Source organism: Fusarium oxysporum, chromosome 5 (genome assembly GCF_000149955.1).
Source record: "Fusarium oxysporum f. sp. lycopersici 4287 chromosome 5, whole genome shotgun sequence".
In the NCBI taxonomy this organism is placed as follows: domain Eukaryota; kingdom Fungi; phylum Ascomycota; class Sordariomycetes; order Hypocreales; family Nectriaceae; genus Fusarium; species Fusarium oxysporum.
In genome coordinates, this window is record NC_030990.1 from 4,105,001 (window position 1) to 4,126,723 (window position 21,723).

At 49.4% G+C, this 21,723-nt stretch overlaps 8 protein-coding genes across 19 annotated transcripts; 3 read left to right on the forward strand and 5 right to left on the reverse strand.

The window, feature by feature from the left end:
• The first annotated feature begins 426 nt into the window (after nt 1–426).
• On the forward strand, nt 427–6,922 carry FOXG_02379 (uncharacterized protein). 10 transcript variants are annotated; one of them, XM_018379816.1, is made up of 4 exons: nt 482–737; nt 1,016–2,240; nt 2,375–2,483; nt 2,538–4,727. In XM_018379816.1, exon 4 carries the CDS (start codon nt 2,727–2,729, stop codon nt 4,311–4,313), a length of 1,587 nt encoding a protein of 528 aa, XP_018235937.1. In that variant the 5' UTR covers nt 482–737; nt 1,016–2,240; nt 2,375–2,483; nt 2,538–2,726; the 3' UTR covers nt 4,314–4,727. The 10 variants fall into 10 exon arrangements, with proteins under 10 accessions (XP_018235932.1, XP_018235931.1, XP_018235930.1 ...); XM_018379811.1 differs by adding an exon at nt 427–472 and having other exon boundaries at nt 533–2,483; XM_018379808.1 differs by having other exon boundaries at nt 480–2,240; nt 2,366–2,483; nt 2,538–6,922.
• Nucleotides 430–7,955, reverse strand: FOXG_02380 (uncharacterized protein). Its single transcript, XM_018379817.1, has 3 exons — nt 7,456–7,955; nt 7,036–7,404; nt 430–6,984 (listed from the first exon to the last, which is right to left on the reverse strand). The coding sequence occupies exons 1-3, from the start codon at nt 7,585–7,587 to the stop codon at nt 4,837–4,839; spliced, it is 2,649 nt and encodes an 882-aa protein (XP_018235938.1). The 5' UTR covers nt 7,588–7,955; the 3' UTR covers nt 430–4,836.
• A 703-nt stretch (nt 7,956–8,658) lies between these two features.
• On the forward strand, nt 8,659–11,374 carry FOXG_02381 (arsenical-resistance protein). 2 transcript variants are annotated; one of them, XM_018379818.1, is made up of 3 exons: nt 8,659–9,624; nt 9,676–9,818; nt 9,869–11,374. In XM_018379818.1, exons 1-3 carry the CDS (start codon nt 9,360–9,362, stop codon nt 10,610–10,612), a joined length of 1,152 nt encoding a protein of 383 aa, XP_018235939.1. In that variant the 5' UTR covers nt 8,659–9,359; the 3' UTR covers nt 10,613–11,374. The 2 variants fall into 2 exon arrangements, with proteins under 2 accessions (XP_018235939.1, XP_018235940.1); XM_018379819.1 differs by having other exon boundaries at nt 8,659–9,818.
• FOXG_02382 (uncharacterized protein) lies at nt 8,659–12,279 on the reverse strand. Of its 2 annotated transcripts, XM_018379821.1 has the most exons (3): nt 11,400–11,481; nt 9,850–11,342; nt 9,236–9,760 (listed from the first exon to the last, which is right to left on the reverse strand). In XM_018379821.1, exons 1-2 carry the CDS (start codon nt 11,409–11,411, stop codon nt 10,641–10,643), a joined length of 714 nt encoding a protein of 237 aa, XP_018235942.1. In that variant the 5' UTR covers nt 11,412–11,481; the 3' UTR covers nt 9,236–9,760; nt 9,850–10,640. The 2 variants fall into 2 exon arrangements, with proteins under 2 accessions (XP_018235941.1, XP_018235942.1); XM_018379820.1 differs by having other exon boundaries at nt 8,659–11,342; nt 11,400–12,279.
• On the forward strand, nt 11,675–12,334 carry FOXG_02383 (uncharacterized protein; the record flags this gene model as incomplete). Its single annotated transcript, XM_018379822.1, has 1 exon — nt 11,675–12,334. One exon carries the CDS (start codon nt 11,675–11,677, stop codon nt 12,332–12,334), a length of 660 nt encoding a protein of 219 aa, XP_018235943.1.
• A 590-nt stretch (nt 12,335–12,924) lies between these two features.
• On the reverse strand, nt 12,925–15,525 carry FOXG_02384 (arginyl-tRNA synthetase). The gene is made up of 4 exons (XM_018379823.1): nt 14,865–15,525; nt 13,611–14,815; nt 13,151–13,564; nt 12,925–13,101 (listed from the first exon to the last, which is right to left on the reverse strand). Exons 1-4 carry the CDS (start codon nt 15,342–15,344, stop codon nt 13,095–13,097), a joined length of 2,106 nt encoding a protein of 701 aa, XP_018235944.1. The 5' UTR covers nt 15,345–15,525; the 3' UTR covers nt 12,925–13,094.
• Nucleotides 15,526–15,564: 39 nt separating this feature from the next.
• Nucleotides 15,565–17,771, reverse strand: FOXG_02385 (uncharacterized protein). Its single transcript, XM_018379824.1, has one exon. It carries the CDS (start codon nt 17,416–17,418, stop codon nt 15,886–15,888), a length of 1,533 nt encoding a protein of 510 aa, XP_018235945.1. The 5' UTR covers nt 17,419–17,771; the 3' UTR covers nt 15,565–15,885.
• A 131-nt stretch (nt 17,772–17,902) lies between these two features.
• Nucleotides 17,903–18,001, reverse strand: FOXG_18309 (uncharacterized protein; the record flags this gene model as incomplete). The annotated part of the gene is made up of 1 exon (XM_018398375.1): nt 17,903–18,001. One exon carries the CDS (start codon nt 17,999–18,001, stop codon nt 17,903–17,905), a length of 99 nt encoding a protein of 32 aa, XP_018235946.1.
• Nucleotides 18,002–21,723: the final 3,722 nt, after the last annotated feature.

Consider the following 21,723-nt stretch of genomic DNA (forward strand, 5'->3'; position numbering starts at 1 on the left):
GTGCTGCTGCAAGCTCCTGCAATTTAAGACGTTACTAAGGTGATTTGCAAGGAACATTATGCATGATATCTTTCTCAGACTGCAGCATTAACATTTTCTACCTGGTCTTGTTCTTCTAGAATTTGCGGGTCGTCTTTTCTCACAAATACCTCCACAATCATCCATGTTATAGTGTTGTGAACCCTGGCTCGCTTGGACTCTTGACAGCTCGGATCTTCTGATCTTTTGATCATTGTTATCCGAGCATCGCAACCTTCGGATGTACGTACTTACGCGGGTTGTCACTGCAAATCCCCGGCTGTCAATGTTTTGAAAATCTCACTCTCTATGTCTTCCAGCGTTGCATCGCGTGGACATGGCCTTTGAAGAGAGCGATCGATATTGGTACCTAATAATGAGCTGATTGCTTCCTGCCTTACGTAGTCCCTGCCCAGGAAAACCATCTCCGCACTTTCCATGTCTCCGTCACTAGGTAGATATTGAGGTGTTTGGCCCTCCATATTCCTTGTCTTTGCCTTATTCAGCATCTTAGGCAGACATTGGATTCAATCACTTTTTCTCTCCTGCAACCAACCTCGAGCAAACTGCAGCAAACAGCACACACAGATGCAGCCTCTATGCACGAGCATACACCTCGACTCATGACATTCACACAAGTATCTCGTTGCACGACTCATCGAAATGCGCGCAAGGGGCGCTAGGTCTTCATCAAGGATATTGCCTTGTTCGCAGAATATGTATGCTAGGTGCTGGATGTTTGCCCTGCGCACTTCCGACGGACCAATTCCTATTGGATCTTCATATCTGTGCTGCCCGCGATATACCCGAATTGAGACATTTGGGACAAAAGACCGATACCACGATGTCCATCATATTCGTCGACGACGATCTGATAGCAACTTCGCCGCGGTTTATTCAAACGACGCCTATGCGAAACTACTATTGGCCTTCCTCCTTTGTCCATTTGACCGCCTCTTGCTTCACGTCTTTGCTTTCGTGCGCTCACAAATCACAGCAAGGTACATTTGTCTTTGCCATCGATACACCTCCGAGCATGATCCATCATCCAACATCCACCGACCAGTCAAACCCACCAGCGGTAACCCATCGCTGCACCGACCTGCCTATGAGATTTGTTGCTACGAAAGCTCATAAGACAAGAGATGGCAGCGCCATATCGATCCTGGCGATCCCAGATATCCGGGTTTCAAATTCACGCCATACCAGGAACTGTCTACGTCACTTGCATTTATGGCAACTATATTTGATATGGAACTGATCAGCAGTCTAGGAAATCTCACCTGAGAAACGAAAAATTGATTTTCATGCGAGATCGTAGTGTTATATGCCACTGAAGGTATCTGTCATGTCTGGCTCCGTACCGCTGAATCGACGATCCGTGATTCGATACATCGATAAGCCGCAACGATACCTCTCAGCTCACTGGCCGTTTGAAAATCAGAGGCGCTGTTAGCCCATGTACGTATTGTTTGCGGGGAGTTGAGAGGCCTCCGCTTGGTTAATGCCGATGAACCGGATCTATGGACATATTTAATTCAACCTGACCCGCCGATGGTAGCTCACCCACACACCGGCCAGCCAAGATATGCTTTTTATCAACTACAATCCACAGTCCACGTTTTTGATATGTTCGGCGTGGGATTGGAAGAGATCTGTTGGCCCTGAACAAACCGCTCAGTTTCAAAACGTAATGATCGGCGTTCATAAATCTTGCGCAGTCCACATTTCACGACGTGCCGACTTTGACTGGCTAAACCACCACTTGCCATTGATTCACAACAGCAGCCTGAATTGGAGATTCGACGCTTTTTTGGGGGTCGAAGTTTCTCTGGAGAGTTAGTCTCTCCATAGGAAGCAGGCATCTTTCTGGTTGCAGAGCCAATGATACCATGGGGTAACATTCAGTGCTTATTCTGTACCTCGGTCAAGGAGGCCATGGCCCTGGAGATGTTTAATTTGTGAAAGCCGACGACACCGAGCAGTTTCCTTCTCTTGGTGCTGAGGGACGGCCTATTCCTGCGAAATTCTATATCAAAGGTTCCTGAATCTACTTTACAATTTGTTGCGTCTCAGAGCATCCTTGACTTTCTGATTGGGCTGTTAGAAGTGGTTGGGTCGACGAAAATAGGTGGACCAAACTGAGACAGCAACACCCTTGTGTGACTGCAGATTAATTGGCGAGTCGCGCTCTGGTGGCATAAAAGATGCCTACTAAGCTGGTAAGTGATTTTCAATATCTTCATTTGATGGCACTTTCAAATAAAGATGAACTGAAACAATGGAAACCCACGGCATAAGCACCGTTTAGCCGTTATGGACGTTATAGAACCTTTTTTGATTCAAGACGTCGCAGAAATCAGCTTACCCTGCACTACATACAGCTCGATGTTGCCATCGAGCACGTGACCATCCTGTAAGATGACATCTCCACGACTACCGAAATAGGAAAGTCGGCTCTTTGCGTAAGATCCATGAAAACTGTCGTCAACATGTTGCACTCAATCTCACTCTCTCAGAATTGCGATCACATCCGGTTCCGAGTGCGCCAAAACCCTCCAACGTGTGCGTGCAGAGAAGGCATCGTCATCAACTTCAATGCGCCTTGATCCTTGTTCTTTGTCGCAGAGATATCACCCTCCATCCAGCTCAATCGCGAGCTCGCCTGAGATATAAGCACACCCAGACGCCCCCCATTGCACGACACAATGACGGCAGAATCATCCAAATCTCAAAGTCCTGCCTCTGCCTCTGCCTCGCGCGATGACTGGGATGTCTCTGAAGCTGGACCGTTGCTTGCGCGTTTCGTTGGCGGGGGTCAACTTGCCCCAGATGCCGACACCGAAGCCTCAACTCTGATCGGCACCGCGTCGCCAGCCGACTATGGAGCTGTAACTTCCTCTGGTGATGGAACGGCAGAGGAAGCGGGTGTCGCGAAGCCGGAGGGCACACCGCTGCCCAAACTCCAGGTCTTGCTGCTCTGCTACGCGCGTGTGATGGAGCCGATTGCCTTCTTCTCCATCTTTCCCTTCATTGCGCAGATGGTCCAGGAGAATGGCAATCTACCCAAGAGTGATGTTGGTTTTTACAGCGGCCTTATCGAGTCACTTTTCTCGGCTACCCAGATGACGGTGCTTCTCAGCTGGAGTCGGCTCGCTGATCGTATTGGTCGGAAGCCTGTTCTTCTCATCACGCTTTTTGGCACGGCTGTTGGGCCTGTGTTATTTGGCATGTCCAAGACGATCTGGCAGATGATCCTGTTCCGATGTATAGCGGGTCTGTTTTCTGGCTCTGGTCTCGTCATCAGGACTATGCTCTCTGAACTCAGCACCCCTGAGACACAGGCCAAGGCCTTCAGCTGGTTCGCATTTGGTGGAAACATAGGAATCTTCTTGGGCCCTATAATCGGCGGCGCCCTTGCAGACCCAGCTCATCAATTTCCACGAGCATTTGGAAATGTCCAGTTCTTCATCGACTATCCCTACGCGCTGCAAGGTGTTGTTGTTGGACTGATCAGCTCTACAAGCTGCATTACAACCGCTTTCCTTCTCAAAGAGACACTTCATGAGCCGAAAAAGGCTCGCCATGAAGAGAATGGCCAGCCTCGAATGTCAACTTGGGAACTCGTCAAGTCTCACCAAGTGGCCCTCGTTCTTTGGGCTTACAGCCATGCCATGTTCCTCGCCTTCGTGTTCACGGCCATTCTTCCTGTCGTTCTTTACACCCCCATTGAGCTTGGAGGCACAGGCTTCAACGCGTTCCAGATCTCCATTTACATGGCCATCCAAGGTGCCAGCCAAGCCATCTGGTTGCTCATCGCCTTCCCCATACTGCACCGACGTCTTGGTACGCGCGGTGTCATGAAAATCTGTGGATATGCATACCCCTGGTTCTTCGTTGGATTCATCATTCTGAACACGCTTCTACGTGCAGACACGCACGCTACGACGGTCATTTTCTGGATCTTGGGCGCAGTGGTCACTATCGTTGGACCTGGCGTCTCCATGGCATTTACAGGCGTACAGCTAGCTCTCAACGACGTTGCGCCAGATCCTCATTTCTTGGGCACGCTGAATGCTCTGGCCCTGAGTCTTGCAAGTGGTATAAGAGCCATTGTACCAGGTGCCGCAACGGCCATTTATGCCGTGGGTGTTCGTGGGCAGATCTTCTGGGGTCATCTGGCGTGGGTGATAATGATTCCTTGTGCTGTGGGTTTTACTGTGGCTTGTCAGTATATACCCGAGGGAAAGAAGTCTTCAAAGGATGATAACGAAGACGACGAGAACGAATCGTGAGAGGAGGATGGTTCATTGGGGAATGTCTAAGGATTGACTGTACACACGAAGCATAGCGATTGAGATTTTATCGTTGGTGAAAATGTTAATCTATTGATGCGTTGTCTTTGTCTTGAAGCGTTTGCATATGGTAGATGCTCTGGAAATATCCCTATTGTATAGGGCATTTAGCATGGACTCGGAAGATAGCATAAATGGATAGATAACTGGACAAGTTGGCATCCATGTTCATAGGGATTTCGGCATCATCTTGAGCATTGTTGATAGATTCATAAAACACGACATGGCCGACCTCACTGGCTGAGATGATGAGCTCAGATAAACTGAATCCATTCTGAATCTATTCGTGTGTAGCGATGCTTGCAGCTACATCTAAGTTCTATTCTATCCTTAATTATCCAGATAATTAACCAGTACCCATTTGCCCATGACCATCCCTAAACCCTATTACATCTCTGATGCTTTTGTACACGAAATCGAAAAAAATATCCTCATAATGCCTTTGCAAGCATAGAAGCAACTCTTACTTTTCATATCGAATCGTAAAAACAGGCGAATACGCCTCATCCCAATCTTCCTTTTTCTTCTCATTACCAAATATTCTCAGCGCTCTATATCTCACAACATACTGTCCCGCCGGCGCAAAGGTGCCATCTGCAAGTTCACCAGTGAAAGCTTGCGAGTTAGCACCCATTGCGTTCCACAGCAGGGGAAAGTCAATCGGCTCTCCGATAACGCGTGGCTTTTTGGAAGATGTTGGTTTCTCGGTTGTTACCGGCATGATTTCAGCGTGAAGCTTTGCTGAGCCTAGAGCGAGGAACCATGTAAGGCCGGGCAGTGTGTCGGTGAGGTTGTTTGCTGTGCCGGGCTTGGGGAGTGTCCACGTTGTGTTGTCCGGCACGGGGAAGCGATTCTCGTCGGTTGAGTTTGCGATCCATGTATCTTTAGGTCCGAGGACCATTGAATCGTGGAGAGAGCCTGTTAGACCTTGGTATGGAAGTGATAGAGATGTTCCGTCGGTGCCGTTGATAGTTACATAACCCGACCAAACAGGCAAACGAGTTGCGTTAAGACCCTTGGGAGGCGTAGCCAGCACCTCGACGACGATGCTTTCGCCAGCGTCAATAGTAACTTTCGACTCGCTGAACTTGAGGCTAGCATGCTCTTTGGCGAAGTCATTAGGAAACTCATCCGGATAAATGTAATTCTCGACAAGCGTAAACATCGTAACAGCCGGGACGTGAGAAATCTGCAAATCGATCTGTTTCTTGCCCGTGTTCTTAACCGTGAAGTTCAACGACTCAACAAAATGATCCGTGTCGTTGAACGAAAGACTTGATCGCGATAAAAGGACTTTTGCGTGGGCGGCATCGTGAGCCTGCACGATACCGCCGCCCTGCTGCGGAACAGGTGCGAGAAAGTCATAAAATGTTTTCCCATCGTTGAATAATTGCGGGTTTGCGCTGGCTGAGAGGAGGTTCTCGATGAGTGCTGGATCGCGTGTGCCCCTGGCTTCTGCAATGAGAGCGACAATGCCAGCGACGAGGGGTGAAGCCATAGAGGTACCTGATAACACGGCGTAACTTCCCATGCTTCGGGGGTACGTTGAGAGGATTTTACCGCCTGGGGCTCCGAATTGAGGCTTCACGTCCATTTCCCATGTTGGACCCCACGAGGAAAAGGTACTGGCTGCACCAGCTGTAATGTTGTTGTGCTTCTGCTCAAGAATAACGTTGCCGTCACTTCCGTCTGACATGCTCAGGGTGATCTTCTTCTTTGCTTTCAGGGAAGCGATCCATTCTGCGCCTTGTTCGGGAGACACGATGCTTGCTGCCTTGATACCCCCGACAGAAGAGACGTCGAAAGGTGCGAGATCTTCCTTGTTGCTGTAGAACATGATGTACTTTGCACCAGCTTTGACTGCATTGGCAGCTTTGGCATCGAAAGTACAAGAACCTCGTCGGAGAAGAACGATATAATTGCCGAGATCAGGTGTGTTCTTAGGCCACTCATCACAGCCATCATCAGCGACCGACGTGTCGTAGTTGAGTGCCCAGAGTGGCAGCTTCACGCCCTTCCAGGCACTTGGCTTACCACTCAAGTGTCCAAACTCATGCTCAGGACCTCCATCGATGCTGTATTTCGACGCATTCAGGAGCGCGAGAGACTTGGTGTTGTCAAACGACCCAACAGCAGTAACTTTCTTCCCATTCGCAGCCGTACTCGCATAAAACATTCCCGTAGCCCCTGCGTTCCCCGCCGCAAGAACACAAGGAACGCCCTGTTCGACGATTCTCGAAACAGCCACCGCCCACGGTTCTTCGGACCAGCCCGACGGACCGCCGATAGAAGCTGAAATAATATCTGCACCGTCTTCAAACGCCTGGTTGAACGCTGCGATGAGGACATCGTTTCCAGCTTCGCCGTTACAGCCAAACGCACGGTAGGCTCCTATTTGCACACCGGGTGCGGCGCCGGTGAAACCCATTGTGTTCTTTTGGGCGGCAAGAATACCGGCGACGTGGGTGCCGTGACCGGCGCAGTCCATGGGGTCGTTGTCGGGCTTGGCGTGGTTGGAGCCGTCGTATGCGTCGCCTACGAGATCAGTGCCGAAGGAGACAAGACAGTTTTTGCCGAAGCAGCCTCCCAGGGCTGGATGTTTATAGTCGATCTGCATGATTTGTTAGTTCTGGGTATCAGGGGGAGTGTGAAGATGACTTACGCCACTGTCGACGAGGGCAACCTTGAGACCCTTGCCCGTGACACCCTCTGCCCTCAACTTATCAATCTGCGTCATGACATGCGGCGAAAACGTATCATTCGCAGCATCCCTCTCTTCAAAGCCTCGTTTTTGAATAGACTTGTACTCCATTCCCGGTGTGCCCGTCCAGTGAACCTCTGGCTTGGGAATGCTGAATGTCTGGACAGGCCATTTTTGCTTGATGCCAGGCAATAATGCCATCTCGGAAGCTAGGTCTTCAGCATTGTCGATATCGGTGAATTGGATCGAAGCTCCTTTGAACAGCTTGTAGTTGTACTGCATACGAGTCTTGCCTCGTGACGAAGCCTTGGCGAAGAAGTCGGCACAGTCCTAAGCTCTGTTAGTTGTGGAAAGGGATATAAGAGATGAAAGTATACGCACATGGTTCTCTTCGAACTCAAAGATGTAAGCACCCGGTAACCGACTATGACCTTTTCCAACAGCGATCTTATCAAAGTCCACTGCGCTGACCACCGCAGCGTAGAGCGCAGCAACTATACTTAATCGCACCATGATGAAAAGAAATACACCAAATCACGTTCTCCGCAATCACGAAGAAATCACCAAGATACGAGAAAGAAAAGTAGAGGAAAAGAAGAAAGGGAGGATTTAAACGAGATAAACCTGATCCCGCCTTGGAAATAGGTCGGCTGGGGATCCTATGTACGATCATCATAGCCCCATTATTGACACAAGCTGTGGGTTGATCCATGATGGGGAAAGAAAAGGAAGAAGTGGGTTTCTGCGGGATAGTGGACTTTACGAGAATGCAGGCCATGAGAAGAAAACCTACGAATGAGAGCGTAGGATGTATTTGAAACAATTGCCTTGGATACTCTCTACCAACAGACTAAATGGTTAGTTGCAGTTCCAAGAGTCGGTATCACTTCACAGCTGAGAAATCCGCAGGCGGACGGAGGTTGGGTTGGGTTGTCAACATGAGATCGACAGGCACCGCACGGATGATGAAACTGGGTCCATGTCGCTAAACATAGAGTCATCTATGATAGAGCCGCATGAGACGATTGCGCGTACATGCAGTCGAGACAAATCAAGACAAATTCATGGTTGAAAAGGGTCTAGTTGGATGCAAGTTTGCGGTTGGGTATCTATATCTAAATATGAACTCAACCACCAACCTTTAACTCTGGCCGTTGCACCTTCAAAGCGAATACTACTATGTACGTTCCGTCACTTGAAACTCAATCAAACATCGTCATCCGATCCTCTTGATCCTCCTTGCACATCTTAATCTGCCCCACGATCGTCAGGAGAAACAATGCTACCTTAACCCACGACCTTGTTCCCTTGAGATTTCTATGGCTAGCATCGTTGATCATGCACATGATTCATCAGATAACACTATCCACGGAATTCAATCCGCCTATGCAAGACTTATGCAGCACTTCCCGTGTCGTACCAAGCTGAACCTCGTATTTGCGGCACATAAAAAGAAACGGCACTAGCCTGTGCTTGGATACACGTAGCCAATTGGGCCCACGACACCATATGCAGGGCGGGAGACGTTTCTAAAATAAAATAGAGAAAGATTCTTGATTTTTCAAACTTTGAGAATGGGGCGTACATGAGGTGATTGATTGATCATGGTGTGATATGGAACGCAGCTTTACTCTCTTGCACACGCTATTGAATTGGTGCCTCATTGTTATAACTGACTTTCACCGTTGAGAAAACGCAACGGGTACATACACCACGTTTTGTATCACCGTTGAACGGTAGGCCCGTTGTGCGGCGCCGTTGCTCGTGATTGTTCCCGCGTGTAGTCACACAATACCGATTCAACTTCAACGCACGACTCTGTACAACACAATATCCAAGACAACAGTAATTGATTCACAGATACCGCTAACCAGCCACCCAGAAGACCATGAACGAATGTGCTGAGAAGGGGGGGAGCATGCGCTCGAGTAAAAGTCTTGCGCTTGACCAAGCTGTAGTGAGCATCTGCATAGTAAGCTTACAAACGGCATTTGAGCCTTATCACAGCTATAAAGATCCGCCAGATAAGAAAATCCCGTTGTGGCTACGCCGAGACAAGCTCCGTGCCTCCGGCGCCGTCTCCGGAGGGACCGTGTCATGCCCCATCTGTGATTGGTTCACTGCACCGTGCCGAGTGTGTGAAATCTTCAAAAAGGTTGGACCAGAAAATAAGAAATGCGACATTGCTGCCCAGTGAATCATTAATTAATTTATTGTACTCTCCCTTGTTCGAATGCAAAATTAAGCTTGAAACTTTACAACATCATAGTTTGAAGACGGAAGACATGAACGAAGACAATATGTCGGAACGAGATTCTCGTACAAAGGAGCAATCCTCTACTCACGATACCGAGCGCAATATACAACCATCCGAAGAACCGAAAAATAAGGAAAACGTCTCGGCTTTCAAATCCCTTGGCTGGCTCGACCGTTTTCTAGCAGTATGGATCTTCCTCGCCATGGTAGTCGGTATTATCTTGGGCAACTTTGTCCCTTCGACTGGACCGGCTCTTGAGAAGGGCAAGTTTGTTGGCGTTTCTGTTCCAATAGGTATATAAACAGCTTATCCGGTGGTACAAGTATACTTATCAGATGTGCTAGCTGTCGGCCTGCTCGTTATGATGTATCCCATCCTCTGCAAAGTTCGATATGAGAGTCTCCACGAGATCTTCTCCCAGCGGGACGTCTGGAAGCAAATTCTCTTTAGCATATTCATCAACTGGATAGTTGCACCCTTTTTGATGGTAACCCATAGCCCCATTTCCTCGAACATACAATATTCTGACGATGATAGCTCGGCCTGGCATGGGCCTTCCTCCCAGACAAGCCCGAACTTCGCATCGGTCTTATCCTCGTAGGCCTCGCACGCTGCATCGCCATGGTATTAATCTGGAACGGTCTTGCTGGCGGTGACGCCGAATACTGCGCTATCCTTGTGGCCATCAACTCGATACTGCAGATGGCTCTATACGCGCCAATGTCTGTGTTCTTTATCTCGGTGATCAGCGGAGAGGAGGGCTCTCTTGAGGTGTCGTACTCAACCGTTGCAACCAGTGTAGCAGTCTTTCTCGGCATCCCTCTCGGCGCAGCTATCATCACTCGCTTCTCCCTGCGCAAGATGGCCGGATCAGAGTGGTATGAGCGTGTCTTTTTGCGTATCATCTCCCCCTGGTCTCTCATCGGCCTTCTTTACACCATCCTCATCCTCTTCGCTTCCCAAGGCCATCAAGTGGTCCATCAGATCGTGTCTGTAGTACGCGTCGCAGCCCCCCTCATCGTCTACTTCGTCATAATCTTCTTCGCAACACTCCTGGTATCTCGACATGCTGGTTTCGGATACCCTCTCTCTACAACGCAGAGTTTTACTGCGGCGAGTAACAATTTCGAGCTTGCGATAGCAGTGGCTATTACCACGTTCGGACCGAGTAGCGACCAGGCGCTTGCGGCGACGGTTGGCCCGCTGATTGAGGTTCCGGTGCTTTTGGGGTTGGTGTATCTCCTTCGGTGGGTTTCTGATAGATGGAACTGGAAGAACTGAGTTTTGGGATATGTAGCGAAACATAGTATCAGGTCATCTCGTCCATCAAATTGAGCAAGTCCGTGTTGCGGACCATGCAGGTTTCGCCTTCGGCGCATCCAAGAGCAGCTCGAGCTTGAGATATGTCTGATTGGCCTCTGATTTGAGCCAGGATTGTAGCGGCTTCCATACAGTGAATTTTGTCAAGAGATTTTGGTTGCTGTGGTCCAGGCTGTTGCTGTGGCTGCGATGCAGGCTGTGGTCTAGGACAGCAGCCTGATTCTTCTGTGCAAGACGTAGCAGTCGTAGCAGGTGTTGGCGGCGAGTACATCTTGGGCTGAATCGCAAACGGAGGGTTACTATTTTCCCTCACCGGAGCGCATCCCTGAGGCTGAGAGCACGGCATAGGTCTCGAGGCAATAACAACAGGCGAAGCATTGGAAGACGGCGTCGAAACGGGCGTGACAGTCGCCACACCCGTTCTCGCAACCATCTTCTCCCCGTGCCTCACAGCCTCAACATGAGCCTCAACCTCCTCAATCGACACGCCCTTCGCAGCAAGCAAACCTCTCAGCGCAGCATTCTCCCCAGCAACAGCCCTCGCAACACGCTGCATCTCCAGCGTAGCCTGACCATCGCGACGCTCAAACTCACGCACGCGATTCTGCAGATCGTCGAGTAATTCACGCTGTCTTGCGCGAGAGCGACGCTGGTTCTCGCGATTGAGAGCGAGAGACTCGGGTGTTCGAGTCTAGTTGGGCTTAGTGTTTTGACGGATATACGGGAGTAAGGGTGGGAAATATCGTACCTTGCGTGGCATGATGGATTGGGTGAATTTTCTAGCTGAAATGAGACGGGCTCAGGTGAGATGGTGGACTCGGGTATTGGATAAAATGCGCTGGAGAATGAGTCGAATTGGTTGGGAAAGATTGTCTGAAAAGGCGTCGTACAGCACCAATAGTTTTCCGGTCCCACCAGGCTTGTGGTCTATCTAATACGAACTGGGTAATGACTCTACAGCACTCAATCCCTCACTGAATAGACCTCTTTGATGAATACTACGGAGTACTGAACCCTGTATTAATGAGTGTAGATCAATTGAAGCAATACTCCGTAAAACAACAGCATTCACTCCATTTCGACCCACGGCCAACAAACCGTGATCGCTCGATTACAAACCCCTCCACATTTTTCCCTCTCCATGTGTCCCAATTAGGTAATCCCAACTTCGGTCCAGACTCAAACTCCACCATCGTCATTAACTTCTTTCACCTCTCCTCAAGCAAAAGCCAATTGATTCAATTGCACTCCAACACAATGATCTGCAATACTTGTCGCCGCGCAGCAATGCGCTCTGCTCGTCTGCCTCTGCGCACACTTGTCCGCGCTCCTACAACCATCACCCGCATTACAACACAAATACCTACATCAACGCCCCGAAGACTTCTCTCGACTTCTACCACTCGGTTCTCCGCTGCCGTTGAGGAAGAGCCCGATCTGCCTTCCATGAGCCCCGCCGAGTCTGCCATCGCCGAGATACTCTCCGAGAAGCTTCAACCCACTGAACTACTTGTCCAAGATGTTTCGGGTGGTTGTGGAAGCATGTACGCCATCGATATCACATCCCCTGCTTTCAAGGGTCAGACAATCCTTAAGCAGCAGCGTATGGTGAATGCTGCTCTCGGCGATCTTGTCAAGGGCTGGCACGGCGTTCAGATCAGGACCAAGGTCCCTTCTGCTTAAGCGCAGTTAGGGTATACAACGGCGAAAACTGGTGGAGGTACGGGATGGGACGATTGTACGACTATTGAGATTGCTAGAGTTCGGGACGACACGAATGGGAAGATATACCGGTTCTATAATCGCGTAAGATTTAGATCATGTTGCGGCTCAGCAGCGAATGGATCAATTGAGCCTTTAAATCGACAGGCTGCTGTATAATAGAGAAACAGAGGAACAATGCATGGGAATCACGGCCGAAATCTCAGCTATGGGGCAAAGCATAAAAATATCATTCATCGTCAAAACACATACCTGTCAGATGCAGCCGTTCGGTGGTAACTTCAGTTCTGTATTTGTGTCACATGCATTGTCCGATTTCACTCCGACTGAAGGTGCCGGACACAGCCTCGAGGGATGAGTGCGTTTGTGACTCAGGCCGAGGGATCTGCCATACCTGCAAAAATTTTCTAGATGGCGAGCCAATTCACTATCGAAAGATTCTGTGACTCCTCGGGGCTATCGTTGAGTCCAGTGGACGTAGTTTGTCGCTTTGTTCAGTGGCTGAGGCTTGAGAAGCACTCACTCCAAGTGAAGCTGGACGTTTTGAAACAGCACAGATCAGAACTACCACAAAGATAAGGTGAATGGGTATATTATAACTTTTCATAGTCTCGTCTAATGCGCCATCAGTCGAGATAATAAGACTCGACGCCCATCATTCCATGCCCCTCTTTAAATTCCTGTCCCATTTCTTTTGCAAATTCTTGTTTAGACTCGTAGCTTACATTCTGTACATCATTAGAAATTACTCATAACAGGCATCTTCGGGGAACATACCGCTCAACAGGTGTAAGACCAAGCAGACTCATGCCATTGTGGAGGACAATTCGGGCAGCATCGTACAGAGCCATACGAGCTTTCTGGAGCTCAGGCTCGCTGCCGACAATTCGGAGGTGATCGTAGCTGGAGCTGAGAACGTGTGTCATCTTGAACAGGTATGTCAAGATGGTGGTGGGCTCAAGGGTCTTGAGAGTGTTCTGGACGACGTCGGGCCACTGGCTAAGAAGTCGGACGAGATCCGTAGCGTGCTTCTCAGTCAAAAGATCGTAGTTGGCAGTGGCCAGCTCATCATCGGAGAGGCCAACTCGTCGGCGGATAGAGCACAGACGAGCATGAGCATACTGGAGGTAAGGACCAGTATCACCCTCGAAAGAGGTCATGACGTCCATGTCGAACTTGTAGTTGTTGATTCTAGTTTTGTTAGTAACAGATATTCCAATGAGTTCAGGATACATACCGCTTTCCAGACATGTCCTGGACCATAACACTGCTGATACCAAGGATATCGGCAACAGCCTCAGGGTTCTCGACCTGAGAGTACTTGGTCTCATTCTTCTTCATGACCTCGTGCATCTTGTCGGCGACATCACGGAGAATATCGTCGAGGAACTTGACAGTACCCTTTCGGGTGCTCATACCAAGAACCATACCGAAGTTGATGTGCTGACACTTCTTAGCAATATCCTCGTGGCCCATAAGCTCAATGGTCTTGAAGAGCTGCTTCAAGTGGAGATCTTGTTGAGAAGCAACGACGTAGATCATGTGGTCAAAGTTGTACTTCTCATGTCGGTTGAGAAGCTCGCTGATATCTCGGGTGAGGTACAGAGCAGTGCCGTCCTTCTTTCGGAGAATGACCTTCTCGAGACTCTTACCAGGCTTGCCAGGGACGTGCTTGGAGAAGTCAATGAGGATAGCGCCGTTAGCGTCCTCGGTAAGGCCCTTCTCAGAGAGGACCTTGGCGGCCTTCTCCATGTCCTCCTCAGGGACCTGAGACTCTCCTGAGTACTCGTCGTACTCAATGTTGAGTCGGGCATAGGTCTTCTTGTATCGAGTAATGCTGAGATCTCGGAATCGTCGCCAGAGCTCGACGGCCTCCTTATCACCATCTGTCATTCGTCGGAAGTACTTTCGGGCTTGCTCGTCCAGGGACTTCTCCTCAAGCGCAGTGATGTCCTCACCAGCAGCCTTCTTAGCCGCAATCTCCTCCTTCTCAGCGGACATATCCTGGTTGATTCGGACGTAGAGGTTGAAGAGGTGGTTAATAGGATCGGCCTTGAGGGCTTCCTCATCACCCCACTTCTCCCAAGCCAAAGCCAACAGGCCATACTGCTTACCCCAGTCACCAAGGTAGTTCATTCGGGTAACCTCCCATCCAGCACTCTCGTACAAAGAAGCGAGGAAACCACCAATGATGGTACTTCGGAGATGACCAGCGTGGAAAGGCTTGGCAATGTTGGGCGAGGAGAACTCGACAATCATTCGCTTCCTGCCAGAGTTGGGGTCGCTAGGGTCTCGGAGGCCGTTGTAAGGGTTCTTGCCGTAGTTGTTGGCGCGCTTTCGAATCGTAGGGAGGAGCATGCTGGTAAGCTTGTTGGGCTTGAAGAAGAAGGAGATGAAGGGACCAGCAGCGGTAGGCTTCTCAATAAGAGGAGACTCAGGGAACTGGATTATGTTAGCTATAATTCAGCAATTACTCTTTTATGCGACTCACCTGAGCAACCCATTCCTCAGCAAGCTCTTGAGGCTTCTTGCCCTTCACTCGGAGAGCAGGAACAGCAAGAATAGCATCGCCCTTGTCGAGAGTCTGAGTCCACTGGATGGCGGGGTAGATAATCTTAGGATCAACACCAGTAATAGGCGCCAAAAGACTTGTGATGTGTGAACGGTAGATGTCGACGGGGTTGGTATCAGGGTGACAGCCAGGGAAAGACTCGATGTTGTCGAGACCGAGCTGCTGGAGCTGGTCGGCGAGAGCGTTGGCGTCTGTCGCCATGGTGCGTATATGTTTGATGGAGGAGGGGTACTTGTAGTCGCGATGCAATATCTGTTGTCGCGGGGACTGACGAGTCGAGAGTAGAGAAGTGGTACGAGTCTGGACAAAAGCTTGTCGCAATGGCAAAGAGGATGTTACAAGATAACAAGAAGTAGAAGAAGAGGAAATGGTGGAGGAAGTGAAGCGCCGCGCGAGCATCAATGGCGATTCCGAGCGAGTGAGTGTGAGTCAAGTGGGCTCAAGGGTTAACAAAAAAATGGCTTTTGACTCTTTCACTTCTTTCCTGCGAGTCATCATTCGCCGGGGACGGATGCAGAGCTTGAAATCGCGGGGCACGGTTGCCCTGAAATTCCGCTCCGATTTTACCCCTCCATCCATGTCAGGCCATGATAAGATATGATTCCAACTTCATGCGACTTTCATATTGAGTCACAGACAAAACAAACACTCATGGATCTCAGCACTTCAGTATTCATTGAGGGATTTTCTAAGATCAATTTGTATTGAAGATTGAACAGACTAAAACGCTATTGCTGACCACTTAAAACACCCAGTGATATTTGCCGAACCTTTTCACACTTAACATGAAGTAACCCCTCCAAGGTCCTTCAGAGCAAACCAACCCAAATTAATAAAGAACCGAAACTAGACATAGCTTATTTTGATGCGCCGTAGTTGTGAGACAACTCCCTCGAGAAGTCTATACAACATGCATTAGAGGGGTATAACAAGGAAAGATCTAGACGTTGTGGTCGCCAGGGTTCATCTTCATGTCGTTGGTGCCAAACTTGCCACCGTTCAACTTCTTGCGGGCAATCTCCTTGCGCCACTCAAACATGGTATTGGGCTTGTCCCTGATGGTTTGGCGAAGCTTCTCGTCACTTCGCTTCATCCATGCGTTGGAAGAAGCAGTGCTGACGGGGTAGAGAGGCATGCTATTGTGGCTGAGAAGGAATGAATCCGGCTCGCGCTTATCATGAGACGCAATAATATCCATATCAGCCGCAATCTGATCGCAGTAGATCTCAAGGGGAAGATCGTTGACATCATGTCCAAAGGGGTTCTCAATTTCCTGGCCGATAAATAGAAGTCCGAAAATGATATAAGCGGCGACAATAGAAGCAGGAATCGTAATATACTGGAGCTTATCGACAAGCTGAAAGGGGAGGACAAAGACATAGACGAAGGTGATCTGGCTGATAGCAATGGTGTAAGCAATGGGAAGAGGAGTGTTGAGAACACGGTCACAGCCAGTCATGCAGTCGTTCATCATGGTGAGATGATTGTAAGCAAGAGTCTGCTGCATTGGGACAGGGAGTTGGTCCTGAGCGACCATTCGATCGATGGTGATGGCGAGATGGTTGAGAATCTCGAGAGGGAGGTTGCCAAGAGGCTTGTCGGTCTTCTTAAGAGCCTTACGGGGGTTGCTCTGAGCAAACGACACACCAAGGTACTCTCCAACGGACTTGAACATGTTCTTCTTCTTGATAGAAGGACCGTCAGGATCAGCGGCAGTGGCATCCTTGGCAAAGGTGTTAAGATGGCCGATGAGATGCTCCAGATCGGGGTAGGCACTGTAGGGCTCGAATCGAAGGGCATGCTTGAGAGAAACTGAGAAAGCAACAATAAGGTTCATCGCGCCAATCTTCTTGAGGATAGTCTCGCGGGGGTCTTGGTCTGGGACATCCTTGGCGTGAATCCAGAAGACACGGCCCAGTGTCTGAGAAGCCATGGTAAGCATACCCCAGTATCGGCGACCTTCTGCGTAACGCTCGTACGCAGTCGAGGATCGGAACGAAAGACTAAGACCGACGACGAAACCCAGAATGGTGAGCAGAACCGAGTCAACAGAAATGTCGTAGACCAGCTTGTAGATGAGTGTAATGGCAGTCGACCAGGCTCCAATAGCGACCAGAGGGATGATCAACTTTGGCATGATGGAGCCGTGCATCTGCATGACGAGAGGCCATTTTGAGTGCTTCTGAATATCACGAGGACCAGTGAAGTAGTCATCAATGTCGAGAGAGGTCTGCTTGCGGAAAAGAGCTGGGTTGACGCCTACAGCGGGAGAAGGGGGAGAGCGAACATTGTCGAGGGGGATTTCGAGACTGTGCAGGCGCTTTTGATCGGAAGTATCGAGGCTTTGAAGGCGCGTAGGGTCATTTTTTGGGGATTGAGGCTTCTCCTGGGCTTCAGTGTTGGTGTCAATTGTTGGTCGGTTGACGGCCGTGGTGGCTGTATGACCAGAAGTGGCGGAATAGCTATCACCCATGATGCCAATTACCGCGTTCGATGTCGATGTATTGAAGAGATGAGAGATGCTATCCTGCCAGCAGGCGTGCAAGGGTGAAGGAAAATGCAGGTCGATGAGAAAGATGAGAGGAAATAGAGAGAGGATGCTCAAAGGAAAAGCCAAGAGCAGTAGGAGTCAGTTGATCACGAACGAGAGTGAGAATAGGAAGAGACCAGACGAAGGAGATGCACGCACGGGGGAGGGGCTTGTATTAATGAATCACGAAAGAGGAAAGAAAGAAAGTGGACAGGATGGACGGGACGCTCCTGGCCTGATATGGGGATTGAAGCTCATCCATCTCCATCGGGAGAGCATCCCATTCCCAGGAGGACGACAGCAAACAACCTAGGAGCTAATGGCTAAGGCTAAGTGGAGGTGGTCTCAATGCCGCCACCACTCAGGAACGCTTGCAAGCCAGGGTCCCAGAGAGAAGCCCCCTGTAAGGTCCTGGCGTTTCGTTCCCCTATTGGCTCATGGCCACCACACCGGCGCCGCCGCTTCTAAATTGTGTGGTCTCAGCGGCAGGGCCCGCCTGGGCAAAAGCACTAAAAGAGCCCTCCATGTGTAAGTCGTTTCTAGTGGAGAGAATTTTTTCATACTGTGCTGTTGTCGTACCCGGACTCCAGTTATGACGGTCTCCCTGGGAGCAGGAGCAGTCAGCGCTACCTGGCCGAGGCCTTCAACGCACGACTAGAACTTTGAAACGCAGCTCGCCCCCTCTAATGCACGCTACCCTCCGTTGGTTTTTTCTCTTCCTCTTGTGGGCGGCAAAAGACAGAATAAACAAGTTGAAGCAAAACATTTTCCATGAGTGAATAAGATTCGTCATAAAGCCTCACTTGCTTGTTGTGATCATCAGAAACAGCAACCTCCTTGCTCTCTGTTTGGAGAAACTCAAACGCCATGTCTAATTCTGAGACAGCAGAGATGCAAGTGTGTGACACACTGCACAAGTCACGATGCATTATGTAACGGGCAACACAAGAGACGATCTAAAGTTCTAGGGGATGGCGAGACACTGATCGATCATGATGAACGGGATGGCATGCGAGTTTCAGGGGGCCGAAACCTAATTGGAGCCCTGACACCTTATTCGCACTTCCGTACGGAGGTATGTCCAACAAAAACCGTCCACTGAACCGCGCTGTCTGTCGACGTCTCTATTCCCGCGTTTAGTTGAATCAGGGGGCGCCTAAAAGCCAAGTCAGGACATTCAAGGAATATGTCAGTGTAATGACTCTCGCCTCGTCCTCAATTGGTCGTTATTACAAAAGGAGGTCCGTGACGTGGTCAAGCTTCCATTATGAGTAACAAAGCCTTACTCCCTTGCCCAAACAAATGGGGCATCTGTGAGCGAGAAGAAAAAATAGGCTGCACAGCCCCCATCGGACGTCAAAGAACAGCTGGATCCAATGAGCAACCTTCGACAAGAGACATTCACGGTCTTCTGTTGTTCTCCTTTCTCGGACTAGGGAGACCGTGGTAGAATTAGGCTCGTAACTAAACTTCTGCTGGCTCCGCTGAATCGTCTAATTTTATACGAGATTCGTCACCTCATTGGTCTTGAATCTTCAACTGTTGCCGCATATCCTTTGTCTCCCTTTCATCGAAGAGCAGAGACTTCTTTACTGCCAGCACATAATCACTCATAATTCTGATCATATGGCAATCATTTCTTTGTTTGATCAACTCTCGCTTCACTCTTTCGACAACCTTCACACACAGTATCCCTCACAGTCCAGCACAGCCCTCGAATCCTTGCGGAGCAATTTCTTGGAAAATCTCCAGTCTCCACTGCGGGATACGCGTTGCGCTAGAATACCAAGCTTTTTCTCTGATCTTGTTCTGGCGAGTCCGTCTGTTGATCAATATTGTAGCTTATTCTCAGTCTCCCCAGAAGCCAAGTCCCTCTTCCGTAACTTGGCTTTTTGGTATTTCGCTTCGATGCAAGTAAGATTGTTCGCCTATTCATGTCCACAGGTATCTGCACCTAATCCTTGGCTGCAGTGCACAAGAAAAGCCTCTTCCGCGTGACTGTTCCTTTTGAGTTATAACTTTCGAGTTCATTGCCACTGCAGGTCGCCTTTCTGCAGCCATTGATATGCGGATGCATGGCTGTTCACCTCATCAAGTGAATCCGATGTGAGGCGACGTCGAAAAAGGGAACAGACAGGACCCATGTTTTAGCCCCCGTGTTGTCAAGCAAGGATCGTGACATGGGCAGCGATTCAGTAGGGTTCATGCCTCATCAACATGCGGTCAGCAACGAGCTGAAGTGCCACTAATAGTTGAAGCCTGCCGTGATTCATATCAAGTATAATGCACGCTCCGTATTTTCCGCGAAGGATCACCTAGAAAATATGGGCAAATTAGGATTATTGTTCACTTTAACCCAAGACACAAATTATTTTCATATTTGGACAACTGCATCCTGGGATGGGTCATAGCCAGGGCTTTCATTCGATACACGAATCCTGAATACCTTGGCGATATTCATCTCGCGAAAAAGGAGACCATCGCGAACTCGGACTTTCTTGGGCCCCGTAACCGTGTTTTGTCGCCTGCAATTGAGTTCCATGAGAAAAAAGAATGTTTCCAAAACTCACCTGAAGTTCCCTTCTGTGCTACAAAGTTTCTTCCCCAGATCCGATACTTTTCACCCTCGTTTGAGTTACCTGACTAAAAACATGAGACTGGTGTTGTCGTTTCATCGTCAGCCTCAAACCCTTCCCTTCCACGTTAGGGCAAATTAGTCTGGCAATGGCGGGGAGAATTACATGGATCTCGGATTGGTCGACGGTACGGCTTCGTAATAAGCACTAGCTGAGACAGGATGAGTTTGCAGGAGATTGGACTTTTTAGGAGGCTGCGAATCGGCAAAGCCCCGGGATACGATGATATTTTCCTCATTTACGAAATATTGATGAATTGCTGCACATGTAGCCGAGGCCTGAGAGACGTGGAGATGAACCAGGCACTATCCTCTAAGCCTCGATTTGGTCACTTCGGCTGCGTAAAGATGCATTGAGCTTGAAGGATTCAGACTGGGTTGCTCGTACCAAGACGAGGACTTTTCCATTGTCAATGCTAACGGCATCCGTACTTCATAGATACACTCTGGGCACCCAATTATACTTGTTCGTCTATTTTCGTCTATATTTATCGGTATAGCATTTTCGTTCAGCTGCGAAAATCTGTACTGACCACTCCAAGACGCCAGGCAGGCGGATGAAGCCACAGGATAGGGTATCCTAAGGCCATGGCTGTTGCTCGCTTCAGGTGATCATTCTCTGTGGATTTCGTAGGATCAGATGGGGGCGGAATCAGTGTCTGTAAGTGTCAATCAAGAGCCCTGAGGACCCGAGCTCAAGGGCATGAGTACTCGAAGCTGGCAACTAGCTAGGGCCGCAGGAACGGAATCCATCTGAAGGAGTTGTTGCCCGATATGCAGCTGATTTGAGTAGTTGCATGCGCTTTGGGGGCCATTACGTTGCCAACTTAACCTATAAACTTCCTCAGCGCAGAGATGATGGGTATCTAGGATAAGGACTTTGGACTTCAATACTCAGTCTAAGATACTCGTATCATAAGCCTTCGTCTCTGACAAGCTCGATGGGCAACCTTCCCATCAGACGGGCTTGTGCGTCGTGATTCATTGTGTCACTACGTATCAGCGGGTTTTCTGCCTCGCGTGCTGAGATATGCGAGCGACCTTGTTGGTGGTTTAACTCTGTTGCGACCATCCTGGGTGCGCTTATACTCTTCTCGACGCATAGTTCAGCAGAGGAGTTTCTGAGCCCACGGCCTGAGGTCCTGTTTGAGGTTGCGAGATCGCCGAGCTCTCTGCACACCAGAAGTTGGTGATCACGACCGTAGGGCTGAGTGGCAGCTCAAGCAGAAAACACGGGGATTCTGACTGAATAAATCAACTTGCAGCAGTTGTAAGGGTACGCCTTCGTGTTTATACTGTGGGCGCTCCAAGACTCGTTAATCCGGACTATCAAACATGCGCGAAGTTTCCTATGGCTCAAAGCAGCAGTCGCCGAAGCCTATCATATTGAGGCATTGAGCTTGGTATGGTGGCTTTGAAGCTTCGTGGTGGTCCAATCTGTGAGCGCCTGTGGTGATAAGCTTGATCGGTTTGATACCCGTCGCACCTGAAAGATTAACTTTGATCTCTGGCCGTTATGAGTGAAATCACTAAATGTGTATCATGATCAACACTCACTTCATTCCAAACCACGTCAATGATGCAAATGAGGAAGAACAGTCCCTGATCTCCAT

Excerpts from the sequence above, each read along its gene's own strand:
- FOXG_02379 (XM_018379810.1), top strand. The coding sequence starts at position 2,727 with ATGACGGCAGAATCATCCAAATCTCAAAGTCCTGCCTCTGCCTCTGCC.
- FOXG_02380 (XM_018379817.1), bottom strand. The coding sequence starts at position 7,587 with ATGGTGCGATTAAGTATAGTTGCTGCGCTCTACGCTGCGGTGGTCAGC. Across the intron at positions 7,405-7,455 it reads TTGAGTTCGAAGAGAACCAT|GACTGTGCCGACTTCTTCGC; the intron begins GTGCGTATACTT and ends AACAGAGCTTAG. Across the intron at positions 6,985-7,035 it reads TTGCCCTCGTCGACAGTGGC|ATCGACTATAAACATCCAGC; the intron begins GTAAGTCATCTT and ends CAAATCATGCAG.
- FOXG_02381 (XM_018379818.1), top strand. The coding sequence starts at position 9,360 with ATGAACGAAGACAATATGTCGGAACGAGATTCTCGTACAAAGGAGCAA. Across the intron at positions 9,625-9,675 it reads TGGCGTTTCTGTTCCAATAG|CTGTCGGCCTGCTCGTTATG; the intron begins GTATATAAACAG and ends CAGATGTGCTAG. Across the intron at positions 9,819-9,868 it reads TAGTTGCACCCTTTTTGATG|CTCGGCCTGGCATGGGCCTT; the intron begins GTAACCCATAGC and ends TGACGATGATAG.
- FOXG_02384 (XM_018379823.1), bottom strand. The coding sequence starts at position 15,344 with ATGCTCGCGCGGCGCTTCACTTCCTCCACCATTTCCTCTTCTTCTACT. Across the intron at positions 14,816-14,864 it reads CTGAGGAATGGGTTGCTCAG|TTCCCTGAGTCTCCTCTTAT; the intron begins GTGAGTCGCATA and ends AACATAATCCAG. Across the intron at positions 13,565-13,610 it reads CAGGACATGTCTGGAAAGCG|AATCAACAACTACAAGTTCG; the intron begins GTATGTATCCTG and ends TAACAAAACTAG.
- FOXG_02385 (XM_018379824.1), bottom strand. The coding sequence starts at position 17,418 with ATGGGTGATAGCTATTCCGCCACTTCTGGTCATACAGCCACCACGGCC.